The sequence below is a fragment of the Haliotis rubra genome, unplaced genomic scaffold, assembly GCF_003918875.1.
Source record: "Haliotis rubra isolate DU_JTF1 unplaced genomic scaffold, ASM391887v1 Scf1551, whole genome shotgun sequence".
In the NCBI taxonomy this organism is placed as follows: domain Eukaryota; kingdom Metazoa; phylum Mollusca; class Gastropoda; order Lepetellida; family Haliotidae; genus Haliotis; species Haliotis rubra.
Window position 1 is genome coordinate 82,195 of NW_025765505.1, and position 22,110 is coordinate 104,304.

The following is a 22,110-nucleotide window of genomic DNA, read 5'->3' on the forward strand; positions in this document are numbered from 1 at the left end:
CAGGAAACTCAAGTCCAGTTAGTGGAGGTCGCGGTGGCTCTGTAATTCATAATATAACATGTGTTATATCATGTGATCACTATCTAAATGGCACTGAGTATTCATAGTCTTCCAAATTGTATACCATGGTGTACTTTTTATAAACGATCAAAGGTGTCTTAGAACAAGTAAACATACCCCCATCCGTAGAGAACTGGTATGACTGTCATAAAGCTCCAACATATATTTAAGCGATAAATTTATTTTCATTCCAGGATACTAAACCGACATTCATAAACAGTTACTACTGAAAAATACGCCGCACGATAACAGTGTTGAATCGAAGTTTAATCCTTTGATCAAGTCCGTATACTCTTTGTCAGTCCGCATTTTCCTGAAGCTGTTGAACAATGGGGTTGTGGTGTTTTTCCTTCCTATGACGATGACAAACAGTATCCGTTATGCGTGTGTGAGTTGTTATGGAAACAAAGATCACGTGACACTTTAGAAATAATGGGGCGGTTTACACAGTGTATGTTCCTACGCGATGCTTAAGTTACCATCGTGAATAGCAATGTGTCTAAAACCTTTCAAACAAAGTACACGATAAGCAAATAATTCCATTTGTATTCCTAATATGTGAAATTCATCCTACGACAACATCTCTGTTATTTAACCACGGGGAAAGGTACAGGTAGGGAATTTTTCTGTGGTGACACGTAAGTAATGCCATGTGGAGTCGTTCTGTTCATTCTGATTGGACAACCGTGACCTTGTTTGTACAAACAACAATAGGAGCACTTTATCACATCCAATGAATAGAAATGATATAAATACATCCAATGTTGCGAAACAGGATCTGTAACTTATTTCCCGTTACATTTGTTTTTAACTGATACTTTTTGCATTTAATTTCATATTTCTAACCACAGCCATCATTTGGTCAGATACCTCAGAAAAGCATGTCATTTCGTAACATTGTGGAGTTTCTTCAGAAATCCATATTGTATTGGCTGGATATTCAGATGGGTTGAGGAAACTCGATTCTCCAGGATTAATGATTCTCTGACCAGAAATAGTATGTGAAATATAGTGTTCTCTCTATACATCCTTGTTTTACTTTGTAGAGTTGAGGGAGAGGACGGAGATGTACTTTGTGCTGATCGTTGGTGTCTTTGTCCATCTAACATCTGGTAAGTCGCATGAACAACAGCAACAACTTTATTGTTTTAAGTTTGTTTTAAACATATTTTATGCAGCAAAGAAAAGGATTGGGCACAAGTTATCCAACTTAGAAAGCTCTCTCCGGCATTATATCAATGAATAAATATCCTGCACAGCGCCGCATTGGGATGAAGTCACGGTTATAACACTAGGTATGTACCCGTGAAGATCCGGGTTAGAATTGATCTTCAGCAACCCATGTTTGTCGTAAGAGGCGACTAACGGGATCGGATGGTAGTGGTTGACATGTCATGGTATTCCAACAAGCAAACATATTGTTGACATTACAATGCAAATCATTTTTGGCCTGTTGTTACAGTGTATGGTCGGTATGGGGTGAACGGGAGGTTTAGGTCAGAAACGGGTTATCTGCACAGGAGGAGTATCTGCCAGGCAGTATCCTTTTGTAAAAAAATCTAACACTGTGTATTTGTTTGTGTTTTGGAGATTCATCAAAGGCTCTCTCTGTGAATATTGCATGGAAGAAACCGGCAACGATGAGCTCTGTTTATTCCGACAAAACCCCAGCCAGTAACGCAGTTGATGGAAACACCAACTCTGTATATGACAAAGGTTCCTTGATGCACACAAAAGAAAATGAAGCTTCGGCGTGGTGGCGCGTTGATCTCCAGACACAAATAGAGTCACCTCTTGTCATGATATACTTCAGAACTGATTGTAAGTATGATTAAATGTCCTCAGTGTGTGGGTGAGTGAGTGAGTGAGCATGTTTTACGCCGCTTTCAGCAATATTCCAGTAATATCACAGCGGGGGACACCACCAATGGACTTCACTCATTGTACCCATGTAGGAAATCGAACCTGGTCTTCGACGTGACGAGCGAACACTTCAACCACTAGGCTACACCACCGCCCTCTGATGCATAGACATTACCGCACTGCATGGATATATCGTATTACAATTCAAATATGAAATACTAGGAGAGAAAGAGTTAGAATGAGCCTTCAGTAACCCATGCTTGTCGTAAGAGACGACTAACGGGATCGGGTGATCAGGTTCGCTGACGTAGTTGACACAGGTCATCGGTTCCCAATTGCAAGAACGATGCCCATGCTGTTGATCACTGGATTGCCTGGTCTAGACTCGATTATTTACAGATCGCCGCCATATAGCTGGAATATTGCTGAGTGCGGCGTAAAACAAAACTCACTTACTCACTAATTTTAACATTTCTTTATGTGAATTGTTACTCAGTTACTCTTCGTCGCAATGGTGTACAAGTCTTCACAGCTTCAGTACCATTATCTACTCCCTGGGAAGGATCCTTGTGTCACACAGTCCATGATGACGGCACAGGCATCTCGGATGTCCTGAATACCACGTGTCCGGGAAAGTGGCGCTACCTGACGGTCTACACGAACACTAGTAATGACGCTCAAGGACCTATTTTGGACTTCGCTGAAGTTGAAGTATGGCGTAAGCATTGTATTCTTACACATAATCACAATGTAAGCACGTGTATTTCACGTGTTTATAGGTATTAACTGTGTTGATGATAATTGAGGTCGCTGTCCAGTAGTGAGTGAGTTTACTTTTACACTGCTTTTAGCAACATTCCATTAATATCACGTCGGGTTACACCATAAATGGGCTTCATACATTGTGCCCATGTGGGGAATGGAACCCGTGTCTTTTGCGTGACGAGCGAACGCATTAACCATTAGACTACCCCACCGCCCTTCGCTTTCCTCGAATGATGACCGAGGGGAACAGAGAGGTGATTTACACTACCAGTTGTCAGACTATGTTTTTGTGAAATCCGCGGTTGTTGGCAGACTTTTTACGCTGGGGGTTCGGTGCCTTTCCCAAATGGAACTCAACCCAAACATTTACAAGAATCTGTACTTTACTGCGAAAGTGTAATCCATTTTTATTGTTACCATTTTGGCTCACGAAGCCAGTTTCAATCCAACTTGAATTAGTGTCATGTACAAGACCCAAGCTTGTTTTTATGTCGCGTTGTTTGTTTGTTTGTCCAGTGAATCATGAATGCAACAACGGAACATATGGTATCGACTGCAACAATTCATGCAGCTCTCGACCCTGTGTGACGTCTTCGCTCCAGTGTCACCCCCTAACAGGCCAGTGTGCTGGGGGGTGCCAGGAGGGCTGGATGGACCCAGACTGTTCACAAGGTACAGTGTAAATGCATTATGTACTGGTGACTCAAGTGGATTGGTTGGTCAGGGTCGGTGATTTGGGTGAGTGCGAGTGGTCTTTCCCTTTTTTGGTGAGTTGTTGCTCATATTATCCAGCACTGGTTTGTTTGGTCGTGGAACTATTGCTTACATGCAACCACTTGCTACACATTTAGAAAATACTGAACGATGTCCCGTGTAATATCAAATTTATGAACGAGTGAATGGTTTGGAATCTGACGAGCGAAAGAGTAAATTTTATTACTCACCCAACATTAGCTAAGTAATATCGAGCAAAGTACTATACTTCTTACCTAAGAATTCAACGAGTGTGATGACTCTCAGCTTTCCGCGAGTCAAGCAAGGTATAATACTATTCTGCCAGAGGTATTAGCATTGTGCCGTCATAACTGTAAACTACTTTGACGTCATACATGCGACATCACGCGATGTTATTACACAATGTGTAAAAATATTATCTTACCTTCATTAAAATACTTTAATTTCATTGGTCAATGACGCTTTATAAAGTTTCAGTGTCACCCCCTCCCAGGAGGGTGACAACTGGAAAAAATATTACCCGCTGCCACAGTAACCGCCAAACACTCCACCGAGGACTGTATCGCTAACAATCGTATGACGTCATAATATGACTCATGCAGTGTCCGGAGTTCGATAAGCGTTCGATCAGCTGTTTTTGTGTTCACTTTGTACAGATTTATTTTATCGACTTTCAATGCTATTTAAGCTACTTTATACATTGAGAGGTTTGCACACTCAACTTCAACATAATTAACCATTTTTATAGCAGTTTTAAGCTTGTCAGAATATGTTTCACTGATTCTAAAATCCAGTCGAGAGCGTCATAAGGTCGGTCGCGATCTTTAGTATAAAATAAAATGATGTTTTGTACATTTAACATGGTAATTCTTCGGGTAATACAGTCGCCTACCGGCTCGGGTGACACCGCTACAGAGAGGCGTACATCAGACCGTATTACCGTGTTAAGAGAAGCTTACAACTTATATTATAAAATTATTAAACCGTGATATCTTAACGGGTGAGTAATACATAGTGAAACATAACCAGTGTCATCTATATAACATGCCTAGTCGTCTGTGGCGTCATTAACAATTGAACGTGACGTCAATGAATAGGACAGTTACACTTGCTCACCGTGTTGTACTGCAGAAACGTACATGAATAAAATGGATAATAAAGAAATTATTACACTCGAGCAAGTCTGTCATATGACACACTTCCTCGTGGAATAATCTATCTTTATATATATATTACCAACGAGGGAGAAAATATCGGGGTTCATATTTCTCATACGATGCCCAAGGGCAAAATATCACTTTGTCAAGGTGACGTGACGTCATGAACAATGATATGACGTCACATTTCTTCTCTGATGTTTCGTTCTTCGTTCTACATGCGGCGACGGAGGGTAGCCAGCCTATGTATAAAAGTAGATTTGGGAAAATACCAACATTTAGGCACTCGTGTCGTAAACATAGTATGACATGGGCACTCATATAATAGCCTCTATGGAATAGTGTGTTGTACATGAGGTCACTCACTTTGTAGACACGGGTCGGTATGCATTATGTTCAGTTTGTGTTAGACGGGGCTTCTTCACACAGTTTTGGTGAAGATAGTTGAATTTCACCTGACTTACCTCACGAGCATGATCATGATAGGTTGGCAGGCTTTAATCAGGGTAAACTACATTAAGTCTCTGGATAGAGTGTTCGAGCAGAGATCTGTTTGGTAAGTTATATGCAAGATAAGATACGTTATGATATCATGTTTGCATTGGGCAGCAACCAATATCCAAGTATTGGTCAAACGTCAAAAAATACTTTTTTCCCAGATCAGTCACGAATGTCTTTTATGGACTGGTTTCAGAATGTACAAGTGACATGTTCGGACAGAATTGTTCTCTGCGATGTGCTGACCGATACTGCAAAGGGATTTCCAACTGTCCACCAAACGGTACCTGCACTGACGGATGTCAAGCTGGATGGCAGCTGGACAACTGTACACAAGGTAACTCAATACTTGCTCCTGTCTGTACACTCAGTAAGTCGTGGTACCTGCACTGACGGATGTCAAGCTGGATGGCAGCTGGACAACTGTACACAAGGTAACTCAATACTTGCTCCTGTCTGTACACTCAGTAAGTCGTGGTACCTGCAGTGGTGGATGCCAAGCTGTGTGGCAACTGGACAACTGTACACAAGGTAACTCAATACTTGCTCCTGTCTGTACACTCAGTAAGTCGTGGTACCTGCACTGACGGATGTCAAGCTGTGTGGCAACTGGACAACTGTACACAAGGTAACTCAATACTTGCTCCTGTCTGTACACTCAGTAAGTCGTGGTACCTTCAGTGGTGGATGCCAAGCTGTGTGGCAACTGGACAACTGTACACAAGGTAACTCAATACTTGCTCCTGTCTGTACACTCAGTAAGTCGTGGTACCTGCACTGACGGATGTCAAGCTGGATGGCAGCTGGACAACTGTACACAAGGTAACTCAATACTTGCTCCTGTCTGTGCACTCAGTAAGTCGTGGTACCTGCAGTGGTGGATGCCAAGCTGTGTGGCAACTGGACAACTGTACACAAGGTAACTCAATACTTGCTCCTGTCTGTACACTCAGTAAGTCGTGGTACCTGCAGTGGTGGATGCCAAGCTGTGTGGCAACTGGACAACTGTACACAAGGTAACTCAATACTTGCTCCTGTCTGTACACTCAGTAAGTCGTGGTACCTGCACTGACGGATGTCAAGCTGTGTGGCAGCTGGACAACTGTACACAAGGTAACTCAATACTTGCTCCTGTCTGTACACTCAGTAAGTCGTGGTACCTTCAGTGGTGGATGCCAAGCTGTGTGGACAACTGTACACAAGGTAACTCAATACTTGCTCCTGTCTGTACACTCAGTAAGTCGTGGTACCTTCAGTGGTGGATGTCAAGCTGTGTGGCAACTGGACAACTGTACACAAGGTAACTCAATACTTGCTCCTGTCTGTACACTCAGTAAGTCGTGGTACCTGCAGTGGTGGATGCCAAGCTGTGTGGCAACTGGACAACTGTACACAAGGTAACTCAATACTTGCTCCTGTCTGTACACTCAGTAAGTCGTGGTACCTGCAGTGGTGGATGTAAGAGGGGTATATATATAGAGAGAGATATGTTGATTGTTCTTGATTGGTGATGTAAGCGGTAAATCCGCAGATTTCTGGCTGAACATGGCGCTCAACAAACCCACCGAGATAAGCTCACTCCTCGTCAATACCTCCACGGGAAGGCTTGCTGTTGATGGTGACACTACGGGAGCTTACAGAGCAGGTGTTCTGATGCACACACAGCTAAACCAGACATCGGCCTGGTGGAAGGTTGATCTCCAGACTCAAGTCGAGTCCGCCCTGGTCGTCCTTTACTTCAGGACAGACTGTAAGTATACGCTTGGTTTAAACTCACTTTGAAGTCCTGGGCCCAGATTTTCGAAGCTCTCATAGCGCTGAGATAGTCGTAAGTCAATGCTAATGTATGGCACTTACGACTATCTTAACGCTGAGGGAGCTTCGAAAATATAGGCCCTGGTGGTTCTAGTTTTGCCACTGTTCGATATTTAGATGATGTTTGAGCCCTTTTGTATGGAATTTGTTTGATCTCTTGAACATATGGTGACTATGTCACGTCTAGGCTGGAAAGAAATGCCAAACTAAAGTTTGTGATGCTGCGTCTGTCCTTTGAAATTTCAAAGATTATCCGGTCGTGCATTCAGGCCCTGGTTACGTAACTGGTGGTTTGAGCCAGGAACCAAGTCGCCAGCACACAAAGTCAGCGATCTGGCCCACTTAACCACCGAGGCTTCCAGTAACAAGGAAGGCTGACAAGTGGTAGTCAGATCACTTACATAGTGTACTTAACCACCGAGGCTTCCAGTAACATGGAAGGCTGACAAGTGGTAGTCAGATCACTTACGTAGTGTACTTAACCAACGAGGCTTCCAGTAACATGGAAGGCTGACAAGTGGTAGTCAGATCACTTACGTAGTGTACTTAACCACCGAGGCTTCCAGTAACATGGAAGGCTGACAAGTGGTAGTCAGATCACTTACGTAGTGTACTTAACCACCGAGGCTTCCAGTAACATGGAAGGCTGACAAGTGGTAGTCAGATCACTTACGTAGTGTACTTAACCACCGAGGCTTCCAGTAACATGGAAGGCTGACAAGTGGTAGTCAGATCACTTACGTAGTGTACTTCAACACCGAGGCTTCCAGTAACATGGAAGGCTGACAAGTGGTAGTCAGATCACTTACATAGTGTACTTAACCACCGAGGCTTCCGAAGGCTTCCAGTAACATGGAACATGGAAGGCTAGTGGTAACCAGTCAGATCACTTACGTAGTGTACTTCAACACCGAGGCTTCCAGTAACATGGAAGGCTGACAAGTGGTAGTCAGATCACTTACGTAGTGTACTTCAACACCGAGGCTTCCAGTAACATGGAAGGCTGACAAGTGGTAGTCAGATCACTTACGTAGTGTACTTCACCACCGAGGCTTCCAGTAACATGGAAGGCTGACAAGTGGTAGTCAGATCACTTACGTAGTGTACTTAACCACCGAGGCTTCCAGTAACATGGAAGGCTGACAGAATTAGTAGTCAGATCACTTACGTAGTGTACTTCAACACCGAGGCTTCCAGTAACATGGAAGGCTGACAAGTGGTAGTCAGATCACTTACATAGTGTACTCCACTGACAAGGATAAACTCGTACCGCACCCGTGGAGCATGAATGCACAATGCCATTCATGTAGAGTCGGCTCGAATCCCGGATGTGACTCAACCAAAACATCATATTAATCTAGAGCAAGGATAGCCAGTATCTGGGGAGAGGGTAGCCAGTATCTGGACGGAGGGTAAGCAGTATGTACATATAGAGTAGAGGGTACCCAGTATCTAGGGTAGAGGCAACCAGTATCTGGAGTAGAGGGTAACCAATATCTAGGATAGAGGATAGCCAGGATCTAGGATAGAGGGTAACCAGTTTCTACATGTAGGGTAAAGGGTACCCAGAATCTAGAGTAGAGGGTAGCCAGTATCTACATGTAGAGTAGAGGGCAACTAGTATCTAGGGTAGAGGGCAACCAGTATCTAGGGTAGAGGGTAACCAGAATCTGGACCGAGGGTACAGTATCTAGGGTAGAGGGTAGCCAGTATTCCTACATGTAGGGTAGGTAGCCAGTATCTAGGATAGAGGGTAGCCAGTATCTAAGATTGAGGGTAGCCAGTATCTAGGATAGAGTGTAGCCGGTATCTAGGATTGAGGATAGCCAGTATCTTGGATAGAGGGTTGCCAGTATCTAAGGTAGAGGGTAGCCAGTATCTAGGGTAGAGGGTAGCCAGTATTTAGGGTAGAGGGTAGCCAGTGTCTAGGATAGAGGATAGCCAGTATCTAGGATAGAGGGTAGCCAGTATCTAGGATAGATGGTAGCCAGTATTTAGGATAGAGGGAAGCCAGTATTTAGAATAGAGGGTAGCCAGTATCTAGGATTGAGGTAGCCAGTATATGGATTATTATAGCTATTTATATAGGTGGGATATTGCTGAGTGCGGCGTTAAAGAACAAACCAACCAACCGATCATACCAATAGTATTCAATCTATTGATTATCTTCATGGCATAACTTGAACACTGTTGTTGATTCCAAGTAAAAGATTAAGTCTCTGCAGACATAGCAAGGCGAAATGGGCTGGAACTGTTCACTCACCCGGAACCTTTAACAGACCCCACTCAGGGGACGCTGTGTCATGAGGTCAAAGGGCGACCCGACGGCACGGATATCCCGGCATCACTGGGCGTGACCTGCTCGGGTACATGGCGCTACCTGACGGTCTACACTCAAACTGGAAACGATAAAGGGGGTCCCATTTTAGATTTTGCCGAAGTGAAAGTCTTAGGTAAGTGTTGTTTCTGTGCATCATTCAAGTATGATATATACATATAAATATATATATATATATATATATATATATATATATATATATAAAGAAAGTGATGAGAATACCGAGCGTACAGTAGTACATATATAAGAAATTGCTGAAATAATCACACGACACGGATCTTCTCCAACATGTACTATATATATATAATTATTATTATTAACCTCGTGTGTTTCCGTATCATTAATATCATATGTATATTAGGAATAAAAATTGTTTTATGTGAGCCTTTGGCTAGCATAATACATAATTTTTATTCATAATATATGATATCTATGATACGGAAACACACGAGGTTAATAATCTCTTTATTATATATCGTCATTCTTAAAATTACTCTTAAAAAAGAAGAAGCAAATCGTACGTGAATTTATGTGAAGAGAATCGAGCATTCGCGTAAGAATACTTAGCGGTACCCCAAGGTGAAGGTCGTTCATGACGGCGGCATATGGTTGTGACTAGTCGCTAATACAGTGCAAACAAAACTCAAGCTTAAAATAAGATCTTTCTGTCTAAAAAGAACAACAAAATCGGGCAGAGTTTTCTTGGGAGCGTTTCTATTTTCATTGTGGGTAATCACCTCATCAATATCAGTTTCTGATACTTGACGGAATCGATTCGTCGTCTGTATTGTGATCGATAGATCGAAATCTTTTGTTCGTACCTTACTTCAACGACCGCTTAGAGTTGTGCCTCATAATCCGTACCTTCAATTTGAACGAAGTACTCCGTTTCATGTTTTCCAAAGTCAATTACTGCAGTAACGACTCCAGAACCTCTGTCATCAATTCTTACAGAATGACCAATTTTGAGAATGGGGGCAGCCATGTTTGTTTACAAACAATGTAAACTCGCGACGACGTCATCAATGAAATGTTAAAAACGTTTTAGGATTCGCATGGCGTGTATGGAGTTTTGTTAAATTTGTGGATTGACGTAATTTGCATAGTTATCAGATTTGGATACCAAGCTTATCAGATTGCTTTATTGCACCCATAACACCCCCCATAAGATGATAAACAGCTATATCCTTCAGATGCTTGTATATTGTATCTAAAGTACCATTTACATTACATCAACAAACAACACTAGCTATAGCTTACCCATGTCACATCAGACATATCAAAATCTACAATAATGTACACCTCTTTCACCACCACGTATACGGCAGAAGCAGAAATGGCCAACTAGTTACTAAATGGCATGATGTAGTATTTCAGTGACAACAAATGCATAGTCTAATATACTGAGAATTCTGAGCCGCGAAAGAAACGCAACCTTTCAAAACCAAATGCAGTATTTTGTTCTTATAAGGTGAAGTTTGAAGTCAATCCTCCGTTTTGATAATTGGAGTGAATTCAAAGAGTGTGCTTTAAGAAACCTCTATCGGTGTGACGTTTCTTTTGTGGTTCAGTGTATATTCGTACATGATGGTGTTTCCTTCAGAAGTGCCCACAAGTCTCAGAAACACCTGAAGTCAAAATCTCCTTTTATTCACAATTTTGCGTAAGTGAGTATACTTCGGAATAACCAGAATAACCGGATTCCTTGTATTGGTTGTAGTGTGCACAGCTGGGAAGTATGGGCCCAACTGTGCCAGAGACTGCAGCGACAGGCATTGTAATAGATCCTCATCATCATGTGAACGAGTGACTGGAGCGTGCCGCGGTGGCTGCAGTGATGGTTGGACGGGACCAGACTGTTCCAAGGGTGATGTACACACCTCTATATAACAGTAGTTGATGGAGTCAGAACCCCAAGGGCTTCCTAGTCCTCACGTCAACCGATTTAAAATATACCTGGCTGACTATGTGTGGGGAACGGGTGCTCATGCTTTCAATCTCTAGTTTGCTTGTTTAACTGAACTTGCAGGTCGATAAACAATCGTTTCTATCTTGGAGCCATGAATTTATAATAAACTGTTAATAGGGTGCAGTATTCAAATGTACTTTTGTACACTGCAGTTTGTTTGTATTGATGTTTAGCTGCAAGTATGGTCAATCGTTATAACTAGCTTATAGCAACGAATATTTTACGGTTGTGTTCACAAACAAGATATGTGTGTGTGTTTCAGTGTGCGACTCAGGAACGTACGGCCACGACTGTGTCGGAGACTGCGCTTCAAGACATTGCAAGACATCCTCGTCTACATGTGATCCCATCAGTGGAGAGTGTCTGTCTGGTGGATGTCGGGAGGGATGGACAGGAACAAACTGCTCTACAAGTAATTCACATCATTATTAGGGAGTTTGGCATGTATTATTTCCAAATAGCTTCGAACCTATGATCATGGGAACACTCAAGGAGCACTCCACACTAAATCACAGCAACAAGAGCCTACCACGTGCATTGATTCTTTTCTAAATTCGAAAGTATTAAAGTGTTAAACTGGTTGCTGTTGGAATGAAATGTGGAGGACATTGTCTCTGGAAAGTGCAATTGAGAAAATAACAATAAAACCATGTGTTGTGCTGTAAGGGGACGTATTCTGTTACATCTTACACCGTTGCATTATGTTTCTAGAGTATGGATCCACTGGTGATGACAAGCAGGCAGACCCCGTGCTGTCTCCAGGAATATATGCTCTCGTTGGTGCTGTGGCCGGAGTGTTGGTAACACTGGCTGTAACTGGGGCAGTGTACCTGTGCCTACTGAGACAGGGGAGGTGAGTACTTGTGTGAGTCTTGTAACAGAAGGATGTCCGTGAACCAAATATGGATTGAGATTTATATTTACATGTACTTTAGGTACATGATTTGGGCAGCTTTTGGTTATTAACATGGACGTCACATGGTCCTGAGCATATCAGTCAACTCAGCTGGTGAGTAGATATATCTATGACCGTGTCCGGTAGCGAGCTTGTGACATTGTCTCAGTAGGCCTGTGATAATCCAGCAGTGAATGGATACCCGGTAGAATGAGATGGTATTATGGCTGTTTACCTTCTAGCGCCGCACAGGCTGTTGTTTCGTATTCACCAGAAAACAACGAAATTCGATTATAGACTGCTCCATTGACCGGGATGATCCCAGTGTTAGCGCTTTCAGCATGCTTCTGAGGGAACTCAGGTGAAAGTTGTTGTTCGCAGGCTGCCAATGTTGAAGAAGTTTAACTACGCGAAGCAAGTCAAAGGTGCCTCTCACCTTCAGCCGAGAGACCTACAAGGAAAGAACAAGGGTGAACACCTGGGCACTGATGTCTATTACAACGTCGTCGCTGCTGCATCAAACATCCCCGCCGGTTCGGCTCATACAGACACCGACAGAGTGTGTGGAGGTGACTATGCTGGTCTCGATGGAACCAAGTTTGACAACCAAAACTACGATATTCTTGACACGAAAGTATATGAGAACGCCTAGGGTGTTATGAATTAGCTGTACATCTGTGCTGTAAGGGTTTGTATATCTCTTCAGTTATATCAACAAAATGTATATATTCTTTAAATCTATAAACTACGAGCCTAAGTCTATGTTTTGGGGGAGGCAGACAATATTTTCTTAGATGTTTTCCCGATGAAATATCCATCCATTCCCAGAGGTGTGCTACCCCTTACGTCACAGCTACAGATAGCTCCCACAGTTGATTGACCTATTTGAGGCTGCACTGACACTGTGCATGTTGTGTTTTAAAGCGTTAACCTCTATAGACCACTGATCCCGTTAGTCGCCTGTTATAACAAGCAGTTCTGAAAATCAATTCTAAACCGGATCTTCACGGGTAGATTTATATATTTGACTTTCGAAAGAGAACATGACCATGCAAGATTCCTGTCGGTTTCCTCAATGCAGTAGTTTTGCTATATATATTATATCGTGTTTTACTTGCCTCAACACAGAGATAGACTGTGCATTGAGACTGGACTTGTGTCAAGCCATGAATGAAACCTTGTTTTAATGGTGAGATGGACAGGCGTACAGGAATGTTCCTGCAGGCAAACTCTCCATTTTGAACAGCCAGTGACCTTTGTCGTCAAGGACGATGTTGCTTGTGAAGTAACTGTTTAGATCTTTCTCAGTGGATACAAATCAGACCGTTGTGTTTAGTTGATGTACTCTCTTTATGCCCATTTACTGTATTTTCTCTTATTCTGTTTCTTAATTAAAAAATACGTCAACGTGACGTATTCAGCATTAAGTTGTTGTTTTTTGCTGTGTCCTATAGGATACCACTTGTGCCAAGAGTACATGCAAATCAGGCCGGGATGTAATTATGTTAATTGATGTTGAATATTGACCATCTCTCAGTTGTACTGGTATCAATTGGAGGATCTTTTTTCACATTAATTTTTTTTATGAAACCCATGAGTAAGGTGCCCATGGCGTTTGATCATTGTCATAACTAGGTCCAAACCAGCGACAAGATTCCAACAGAGGGAGATAATACGTCTGCAATTGTTTAGCTCATGTGATGAAGGGCACGAGAATTGTTAAAACATTTAATTTTTAATTTGATTTAACAGTCACTCCTTCATACAGCAGTATACAGTTTGTGTAGACTTGTGTAAAAATATACTGTTTCAGTAAAGACTGGGATAAGCAATGTAGTTTGCTACCTACCATTTTTGCCAAAGACGCAAATTTAATTTTCAAGATATTTTGTCAAAGATACCCTTCCACAGTTGCGATGTGTTTTTATGTTTTAGTCATGCAGTCATGTATCCTTGACTGCCGGCTAAGCATCAGTACAGTTCATTTTAAATATAATATCGCTAGCTTAATATACTTGCAATTGACAAAGCCAAACGTATATTATAATCGTCTGGAAGGTTTAATTTGGGGTGCTTCTCAGTTGCTACCCATAGCCAAGGAGTTGCTATTTTGTTTCGCTACATCAGCTTTGCTAGAAGACATGTTACCACGCAAGGTTAATCTCAACTGAAATCTCTTACGCTGGTACCAGTGTATCGGTGATCAGCGCAGGCAGAAACACTCACTCATTGTCAATTCAAATGGACATGTTCAAGTCTATCCTTTTGTGCATGTCTTCATTGAAAACATATCTTCGGTAATAAAGTCAATGAAGTAGATACAACACTGGTGAAATAAGAATTGATTGAGTGGTATGAGTTAGTGAGTGAGTTTAATTTTACGCCGCACTCAGCAGTATTCCAGCTATATGTCGGCGGTCTGTAAGTAATGGAGTTTGGACCAGACACTCCAGTGATCAACAACATGAGCATCGATCTACGCAATTGGGATATGATGACATGTGTCAACCAAGTCAGCGAGCCTGACCACCTTATCCGGTTAGTCGCCTCTTACGACAAGCATGGGTTGCTGAACCCGGATCTTCACGGGTGCATACCTAGTGTTATAACCGTGACTTCATCCCAATGCGGCGCTGTGCAGGATATTTATTAATTGATATAATGCAATGGAAACTTTGCAATGTGGTATAAAGTTGTTGCTGTTGTTCATGCGACTTACCAGATGTTATTTGAACAAAGACACCAACGATCTGCACAAAGGTAATCAAAGAAAACAATGGAAGTGTGGGAACATCCCGTATGATTTCGTCAAACTGGAATTTCGATTTTTTTGCCTGATTGAATCATTGGTTACTGATTGGCTTTAACAGGTTTTACCCAGACACACACCAGAGATTATAGGAAACAATTCACAATTCTTTAGTACCAGACATAAGAAGACACTATCACTTCAGTAAGACACATTTCCAAAACGTCTCATAGAGCTGGGCACTGCGATCCGGGTTCCATAATGTTCCATAATAATTCTGGTGAAAGGCCGAATCTTCCGTTTGTCTCTCTGTACTACGTAGGTGGTAAATATGTCTTTGTCGCATGAAGTCTATCACGCATTGAGAAAACGTGTACAGGAACTTGTTTCTATTCATATCGGGTGTATATTCCGTCTCATGGCAAACATAAACTCTGTATAAAGGCGGTAAGGTATGACAGGGCTGTAAACAGGTCCACTGAATGAATGACGTATCAGTGTTCTAGCACGGACGGTATTTACTATGGGGTCTTGCTCTAAGGAACATACCTCTAACGTTATGTGAAAACGAAGGAAATCTGTAAATATACGCTTGAACCCACGAGATGTTGCAGCTAGTGTTGAGTGCTCTGGCTTTCCGCATTTGGACTTTACTCCCAAGTGTAGGTATGTACTAGCTGTAGATGTTGGGTGGTAGTAGCCAGTATCTGGTACGGAGGGTAACCAATAATTGGATCGGAGGGTAGTCAGTATCTAGGGCGATCTGTCCAGTATCTAGTGGGGAGAGTAGTTGGTAGGTGGAAGGTAGTCAGTATCTAGGATGGAGGGTAGCCGGTACCTGGGACGGAGAGTAACCATTAAATGGGGTGGAAGGTAGCCAATATCTGGGACGGAGGGTAGCCAGTATCTGGGGTGGAGGGTAGCTAGTATCTGGTCGCCAATATGTGGGATGGAGGGTAGCCAGTATCTGGGGTGGCGGTAACCAGTAACAGTGGATGTTGTCGTCAGTATGTGGGGTGGCGGTAGCCAGTAACAGTCTAGGGTGGAGGGTAGCCAGTACGTAGGACGAAGGTAGCCAGTATCTGTGGTGGAGGGTAGCTAGTATCTGGGGTGGCGGTACCCAGTAACAGTGGATGTTGTCGTCAGTATGTGGGGCGGAGGGTAGCCAGTATGTGGGACGGAGGATAACAATTATCTGGAGCGAGGGTAGCCAGTATCTGGGGCGGAGAGTAGCCATTATTAAGTATGAAGTGACGCGTCTGTATTGTTTTACAGTGTGAGTGCACTCTCGAATATTATGTAGAGGCACCCATGAAACCAATGATCGCGGGTTTGAATGCAAGATTCGCACAGACCATGTTTTTATATTTGTCAGGACCATATGCGTTCTTGAGAGCACGTAACAGGCCACTTTCAGTAGTGGCAACTGAACGACTGCACAACCTTGGCGGGCAACTCATCAACTTCTAAAACGCCAATCAAACAGGGTATCCACTCTACCAAAACAGTATCATTTAAAACGTCTTTAGTCCGTCAGTCACTATATGTCATCAATACCAAAGTCTCAGAAGTGGACTTCACGCATTGTGGAGTGGAATCGAACCCGGGATTTTAACGGCATCACCCCAATCCGTGTTCTTGGCGTGAGACGTGGTTCGGCTACATTACAACCAGACAATAGTCAGAGACAGTACCGATCAGCCTTTAACATCATCTATCTATCAAAAATGAAGCTGATTACTTAGGTGTAAGATATTACTGACTACTGCGTCTTGTGTCCTCAGTGCCGACTGATGCAGGTCAGCCCTGCACCTTCAACAACGCCGGCAGCGTCAGTGCTGTCTACTGCGAGTCCGACTGCTGTGACAACACTTGCTGCAGCTACACAGACGGGCAAAGCAGGTAAAGTAATGCTGTCATCCATGCTGAGATCGGGTGTGGCCACTTGATGGAGTTGTCATAGTAACCCTGGTAAGGGGTTTCCAAAATTACTGTGTTGTAATAGTCACACAGAGGTTGTGCTCTCATGTAGTTGTTGTCATAGCAAAAGAAGAGGACAAGAAGGACACTTCCTCTTTCTGTGCTACAGATAGTTGAACATCCATATATGTCTGGTTCAGAGCCAGACATTCGTCCAATGTGTTTAAGTCGCAATGTTAGAGTATGGTCTGGCTTAATCTTGTCGTCCAAGTTGGTATAAACGCAAGGCACTTACTACTGAACTAATGGGAAACTAATTGTGAAATCAGTAAGTGAATTATTCGTCAGAGACTTCGAGATAAAGGATTCAGTATGAACATGTGACTTATAGTATAGACCGTGTATTAACTTTAAACTATAATGAGAAAAACAAATAAAGGAACGCCGGAAACTTCAAGTGTTTCTTTAATATTTTCCAGTTTTCATCACCAGCATTGAATAGCTGTGGGATCTAACAATATATAAGAGAACACTGTCATGAAGTGGTGTTCCCTTATTTGTTTCCCTCAGTATAATTACATTCGAGACAGTTTACATGTATCCGGTTTCGAGATTAAGAAACTCGCCTTCGATTATATTTGAGAAAATAGTGTTCGTATATTCTCTGTTTACCAGTGTAGCTGTAGTTGTTCTCAGTGTGCTGGCTGCTGCTGTTGGGGTAGTTGTCGTCGTTGTCATTGTCGTGGTATGTTGCAAAGGCAGACTTCAGTGTCGTCGTCGGAGGCGAGACAAGAAACCCCTAACAGTTTCTCCTGCACAAGGTACGGTGTTCATCCTAGACCAGTTCAGAAACTGTACACATGACAAACCAAGGTCATTACTCTCAAAGATGAAACATTGATTGATCTTTTTCCCAAAATATGCAGTGTTTCGCAAATACAGAATGAGTCAATGAATATCGTTTTATGTAACAGTACCAATAACATATACAACGTGTTCATGATTTGGATATGGAATTTTGTGGGAGATATACAAATAACACGAAGATAAAAACAAAGGAAGACAATAGGCATTTGTTCTGAACTTTTAAATATCGACCTTCGGTACGAGTAACGTTAGTCCCAATGGTCAAACACCTGGTGTCATCAGAACTATAAAGCATGTGTGAAAGGATTCTGTTTTTTTAAACCATATCCGTGATTACCAATACCTTGCTCTTAGTGTCAAGTCGACGAGTTCTTTTCATACGTATATCACGGGACCTATATCACAGTGGTTTTGTAATTGGCTCTTGTAATGTCGTCTTTGCAGATAAACCACGCAACACTGATAACCCAAAGCCGTTTAACGGGCAATCGCTTCACAGTAACAAGCCTTCTCGACAGGTTGCAGGAGCAATGACCAGAGAAGGCACATTCAGTATCTTTGCCTAGGGGAAAACTACTGCTGGACTTCCATGTGACAAACGAGAGTGATCTCCCCTTCTCAAACACCGGAAACGGCTAAATGCACGTATTGTCGTTCAACACGTTATGCAAGTCGGTATGCTGAATCCCGCTGTCCTTTCATCTAAATGTGATTATGTAGACCTTGGTGTGTTTGGCGATGCGTTTTCTCGTCACTGGAAAGATCTGAGTTCGAATCCCTACCACAAGGACCATTCTAAACTCACATCGTATGTTTCATACTGACACAGAAATCAGACCGTCACAAACTGAGTGTACTAACATGTTTGCTTTCATTATTGTCACTTAAGAAACAATAGGAAGATTTCAACATACACTGCTTAGCACACTGTAACCCGGATGTGATTCTTCACACTGTGTCTGTGGGATGTTGACCTTTACGGGAACCCGGAAGCCCGTCACAGCCATTCCTGAGGAAACGTCTTTTTTACTCTTTTACGATAGTAGCATATCACGTGGCAGAGTCCTTATTTTGCTGTCATTTTGTTGCAACAAAATAACACAATTACTGTGTGTGTCATCTTTACGAGAGATTAATATCACAATTTCCAACACACTTTCAATGACTGATATCAACTGCGTGCGTTACGTTGCTGAGTAGAAACCAGAGGAGCAAGCGACGGACACTGAACCAGCCCTCATGTCATTATATTATAGTTGTACTGCTGGGAGAATAAAATGGGGCTTGTATATTGGACATGTTCAGTGTCTCGGACTAGGATATTCTGATATAATTATTAGTTGTAACATATATTAGGTGTGCTTTTCAGGCTTAGAAGAAACAAATATCGCCCGTCGAAGTCGCTATTAGATTGATTCCACCACGAACAAGTTAATGTCAAGTTCAGTATCTTAAGTATGTAGCGGCAACCAAAGCTGAGCCAAGTTTGATAACTACTCTGGAATTATACAGCATCTGTAAGATTCAGTAGTGCTTTCTAGTAATAATAGTCATACGATAACTAATATAACATGCAAATTGAAAAAGAATATTCGGAATGACAAATTATTTCTGAATTTATGACAAAGAAACCCTCATGAGGTTTAATCAGGGAAGAGATTACTCAATGAATCATACACTTGGCTTGGTTTATTGTCTTACGCCTCACTCAGCAATATGGCGGCGGTCTGTATATAATCGAGTCTGGGCTAGACAATCAAGTGATCAACATCATGAGCATCAATCTACTCAAGTGGGATGTGTCAACCAAGCCTGCGAGCCTGACCACCCGATCGTCCCTGGCGACAAAGAGCAATTCAAACCCGGATCTTCACGGGTCCCATACACTTAAAAGTGAACTTATTGCGTGTAAGGATTGATAATTACTAGCGACAAACTACGTGAGCATTCTAGAAACTCTCGGTAGTCGGAGGAAGTAGGTTACAACAAACAACATAATAAACATCCACCATTGTAAAGCTAAGGTTATTAGGTACCCGAAGGGGTTGGATCATGAAATGTGTAGCACTGAATAGTACGTATATTGTGAACACAAAGAGACGAGACTGTTTACATAGAATACTACACATTGTAAACATGCGCCAAGAGTATTTGTCATTGCTACAAGTCAACCACTATTTCCGTTTTCATAGTGTGTGTTAATTCGGCGGAATGACGCCTCTCTGGTCTTCACGGCGTCCAGACATGCCTATTGGTGACTTAACAAATGACAGGGCGAGTGGTTTTATGGTTCCTCTACGATATAGCCATATAATGCTTTGTTTGATCCCGGCCATGCAATGGCTCAGAGAAGTTTGTTTTTCTCCAATTCATTGATTGATTTTACAATTTGGTTGTCAAGGCGACAGATCCTATATTTGTATATAGAACAAACTTGTGTATGTAGCGGTTTGTCTCGTGGACAGTAGGACTATAATAATTGGCTATGACTTCAGTAAACGTACTTTCCTTCGCGTAATGATGTTTGTTTTATGGCTTAACGTCTTTGTTGACGATATTCCGGCTTTACGAAGGCTGCCTGTCAATATGTATAGACCTGACAATCAAGTTATAGAAAATGATCTCCGATCTACGGAGCTGGGATACCACGACATGCAGCAATTAAATCGTCAGCACACAATTTCAGCGATCTGTCTCAACCCAAGAAGTACTAGCATCTGTACTTTACTGAGAGAGTGTAATCCCAAATATAACATATGTTAACTTTGACCATTCTCTTAATGGCATTGTGTATTCAACCCATGGTGGGTTCGACACTAAGGCACCTCCGAACAACATTGTCTAGTAAAAGTTGGTACGGTCCAGTTACAATCGTGTCTGGTTAGCCCGACTGGCCGTGTGGATACTAAATGAACGCTGTGTCAAATCAAGTTGGGTTTGTCTATTTTCGTTTTTGAAAATATTACACAGCGTCATCTATTACAATGAGTATTATAGAGACTGCTATTAAACCTTTTTAATTATAAAAAGACTATAAAAACTACTCTTTAATGATAATCAGAAAAAAATCAGAAGTTTACGCATGCAGTACGCATAATGGACAAAAGAAAACAAAACGGAGACGTTGAGCGCGATGGTGACCACGTAGCACGGTCCCGACGTCGGCTTTCCTGGCTCTCAGTCCAATCTCTCTCAACATGTTCCGTACAGTTTGACCGGATATCCAGGCACCCTGGCTACTGTGCTCTCACCCGTGGCAGTACGATCACGCAAATGTAGTACCCGGATGTGCCGATCTTGGGCTGCAGTGGTGACTCGATGTCTGCCTGTACGGGCACGGTCATTTGTTATACATGTTTGGATGTAAGGAGCTGCAAGCCATGATATCGTTCTCAGACTAACATTCAGACGCCTGGCAACAGAGGATTGGTAATCTCCAGCGTGAATTCTTTCAGTAGCAATGTTCCTTGTCGCAACGTCAAGACGTGGCGTAGTGATTTGACCTTGAAACTCCTTCAAAACGAATGCCGATTTCCGAATGTAACCTGGACTTTTATAGCCAGACAGTGCATGCTCTTTGCTGCGCAATTTCAACTTGAAGGTGATTTTTGTTGCGTTGTGGTGATGCGTTTTTAATTCTTTTAAGAAATCTCATTCAAAATCAACATTTTCAGGTAAAGTCGAGTTTTCACTTGTGCAATTGTGTAAAATCATGTTATCAACACTTTGGTTACATGTTTTGACGATTGTTTGAACACAATAGGTAATTCATAGATTTAAAAAATACAAAACGCCTATGCGGTTTTTTGGGGGGATAGTATAGTTTGTTCTTCTAGTATGCACGATAAACCTGCTGATCACAAAATAACCTTGTTTTGTATTCAAAGAGTATATTCTAGTTGACAGGTCAGCTCTAGTAAATTTTAAGACCCACTGGGTCAAGAAGACCTGTTCACATTCTTTTGTTTGTCAGTTCCGGGAGGTCAATCGTTTATGTTACCTCACTTCTTTTGGGCAGGGAGGATTTAGTCCGATTGTTTTGTGTCAAAATCAAAATTCTCCTTTCTAGAGGCATTGATATTCTCTTAATGTAACATTCGTCAAAGATTAAAGGTTTCAATTGGATCGATTTCATCAAATGTGTTACACATATATAACTTAGCTCAGACGTAATTGACGAGCCTGGTGCCCCCCAGGTCAAGGTCACTGCCTCGTTCCTGGCTGACCAGACTAACTGCCGTAGTCCGATGTTGTTCTAAGTAGGTCATTGTTCAGGCGCTTCGTGGTACAGGACTCATTAGCAGGAAAGATAAGCAGGCGACACAAGTAGGGTGTTCAGTGTCGGAAGTGATACTATATTCCTTGTCCAAGGCAGACGCACATGGGGTTCTATAAGGGTGTCCTCCGGGGAGCAAAACCACTATATTCAAAACGACTTTATGTTTCAATTTTGACCTTGTTGACCTCCCAGACGCTAAT

The 22,110-nt window shown here is 42.3% G+C and overlaps 1 protein-coding gene across 1 annotated transcript; it reads left to right on the forward strand.

The window, feature by feature from the left end:
- Positions 1 to 866: 866 nt before the first annotated feature.
- Positions 867 to 13,221, forward strand: LOC124270853. Its single transcript, XM_046705911.1, has 11 exons — positions 867 to 1,172; positions 1,651 to 1,881; positions 2,420 to 2,641; positions 3,205 to 3,360; positions 5,275 to 5,415; positions 6,610 to 6,828; positions 9,119 to 9,346; positions 10,952 to 11,098; positions 11,463 to 11,612; positions 11,912 to 12,053; positions 12,477 to 13,221. The coding sequence occupies exons 1-11, from the start codon at positions 1,127 to 1,129 to the stop codon at positions 12,745 to 12,747; spliced, it is 1,953 nt and encodes a 650-aa protein (XP_046561867.1). The 5' UTR covers positions 867 to 1,126; the 3' UTR covers positions 12,748 to 13,221.
- Positions 13,222 to 22,110: the final 8,889 nt, after the last annotated feature.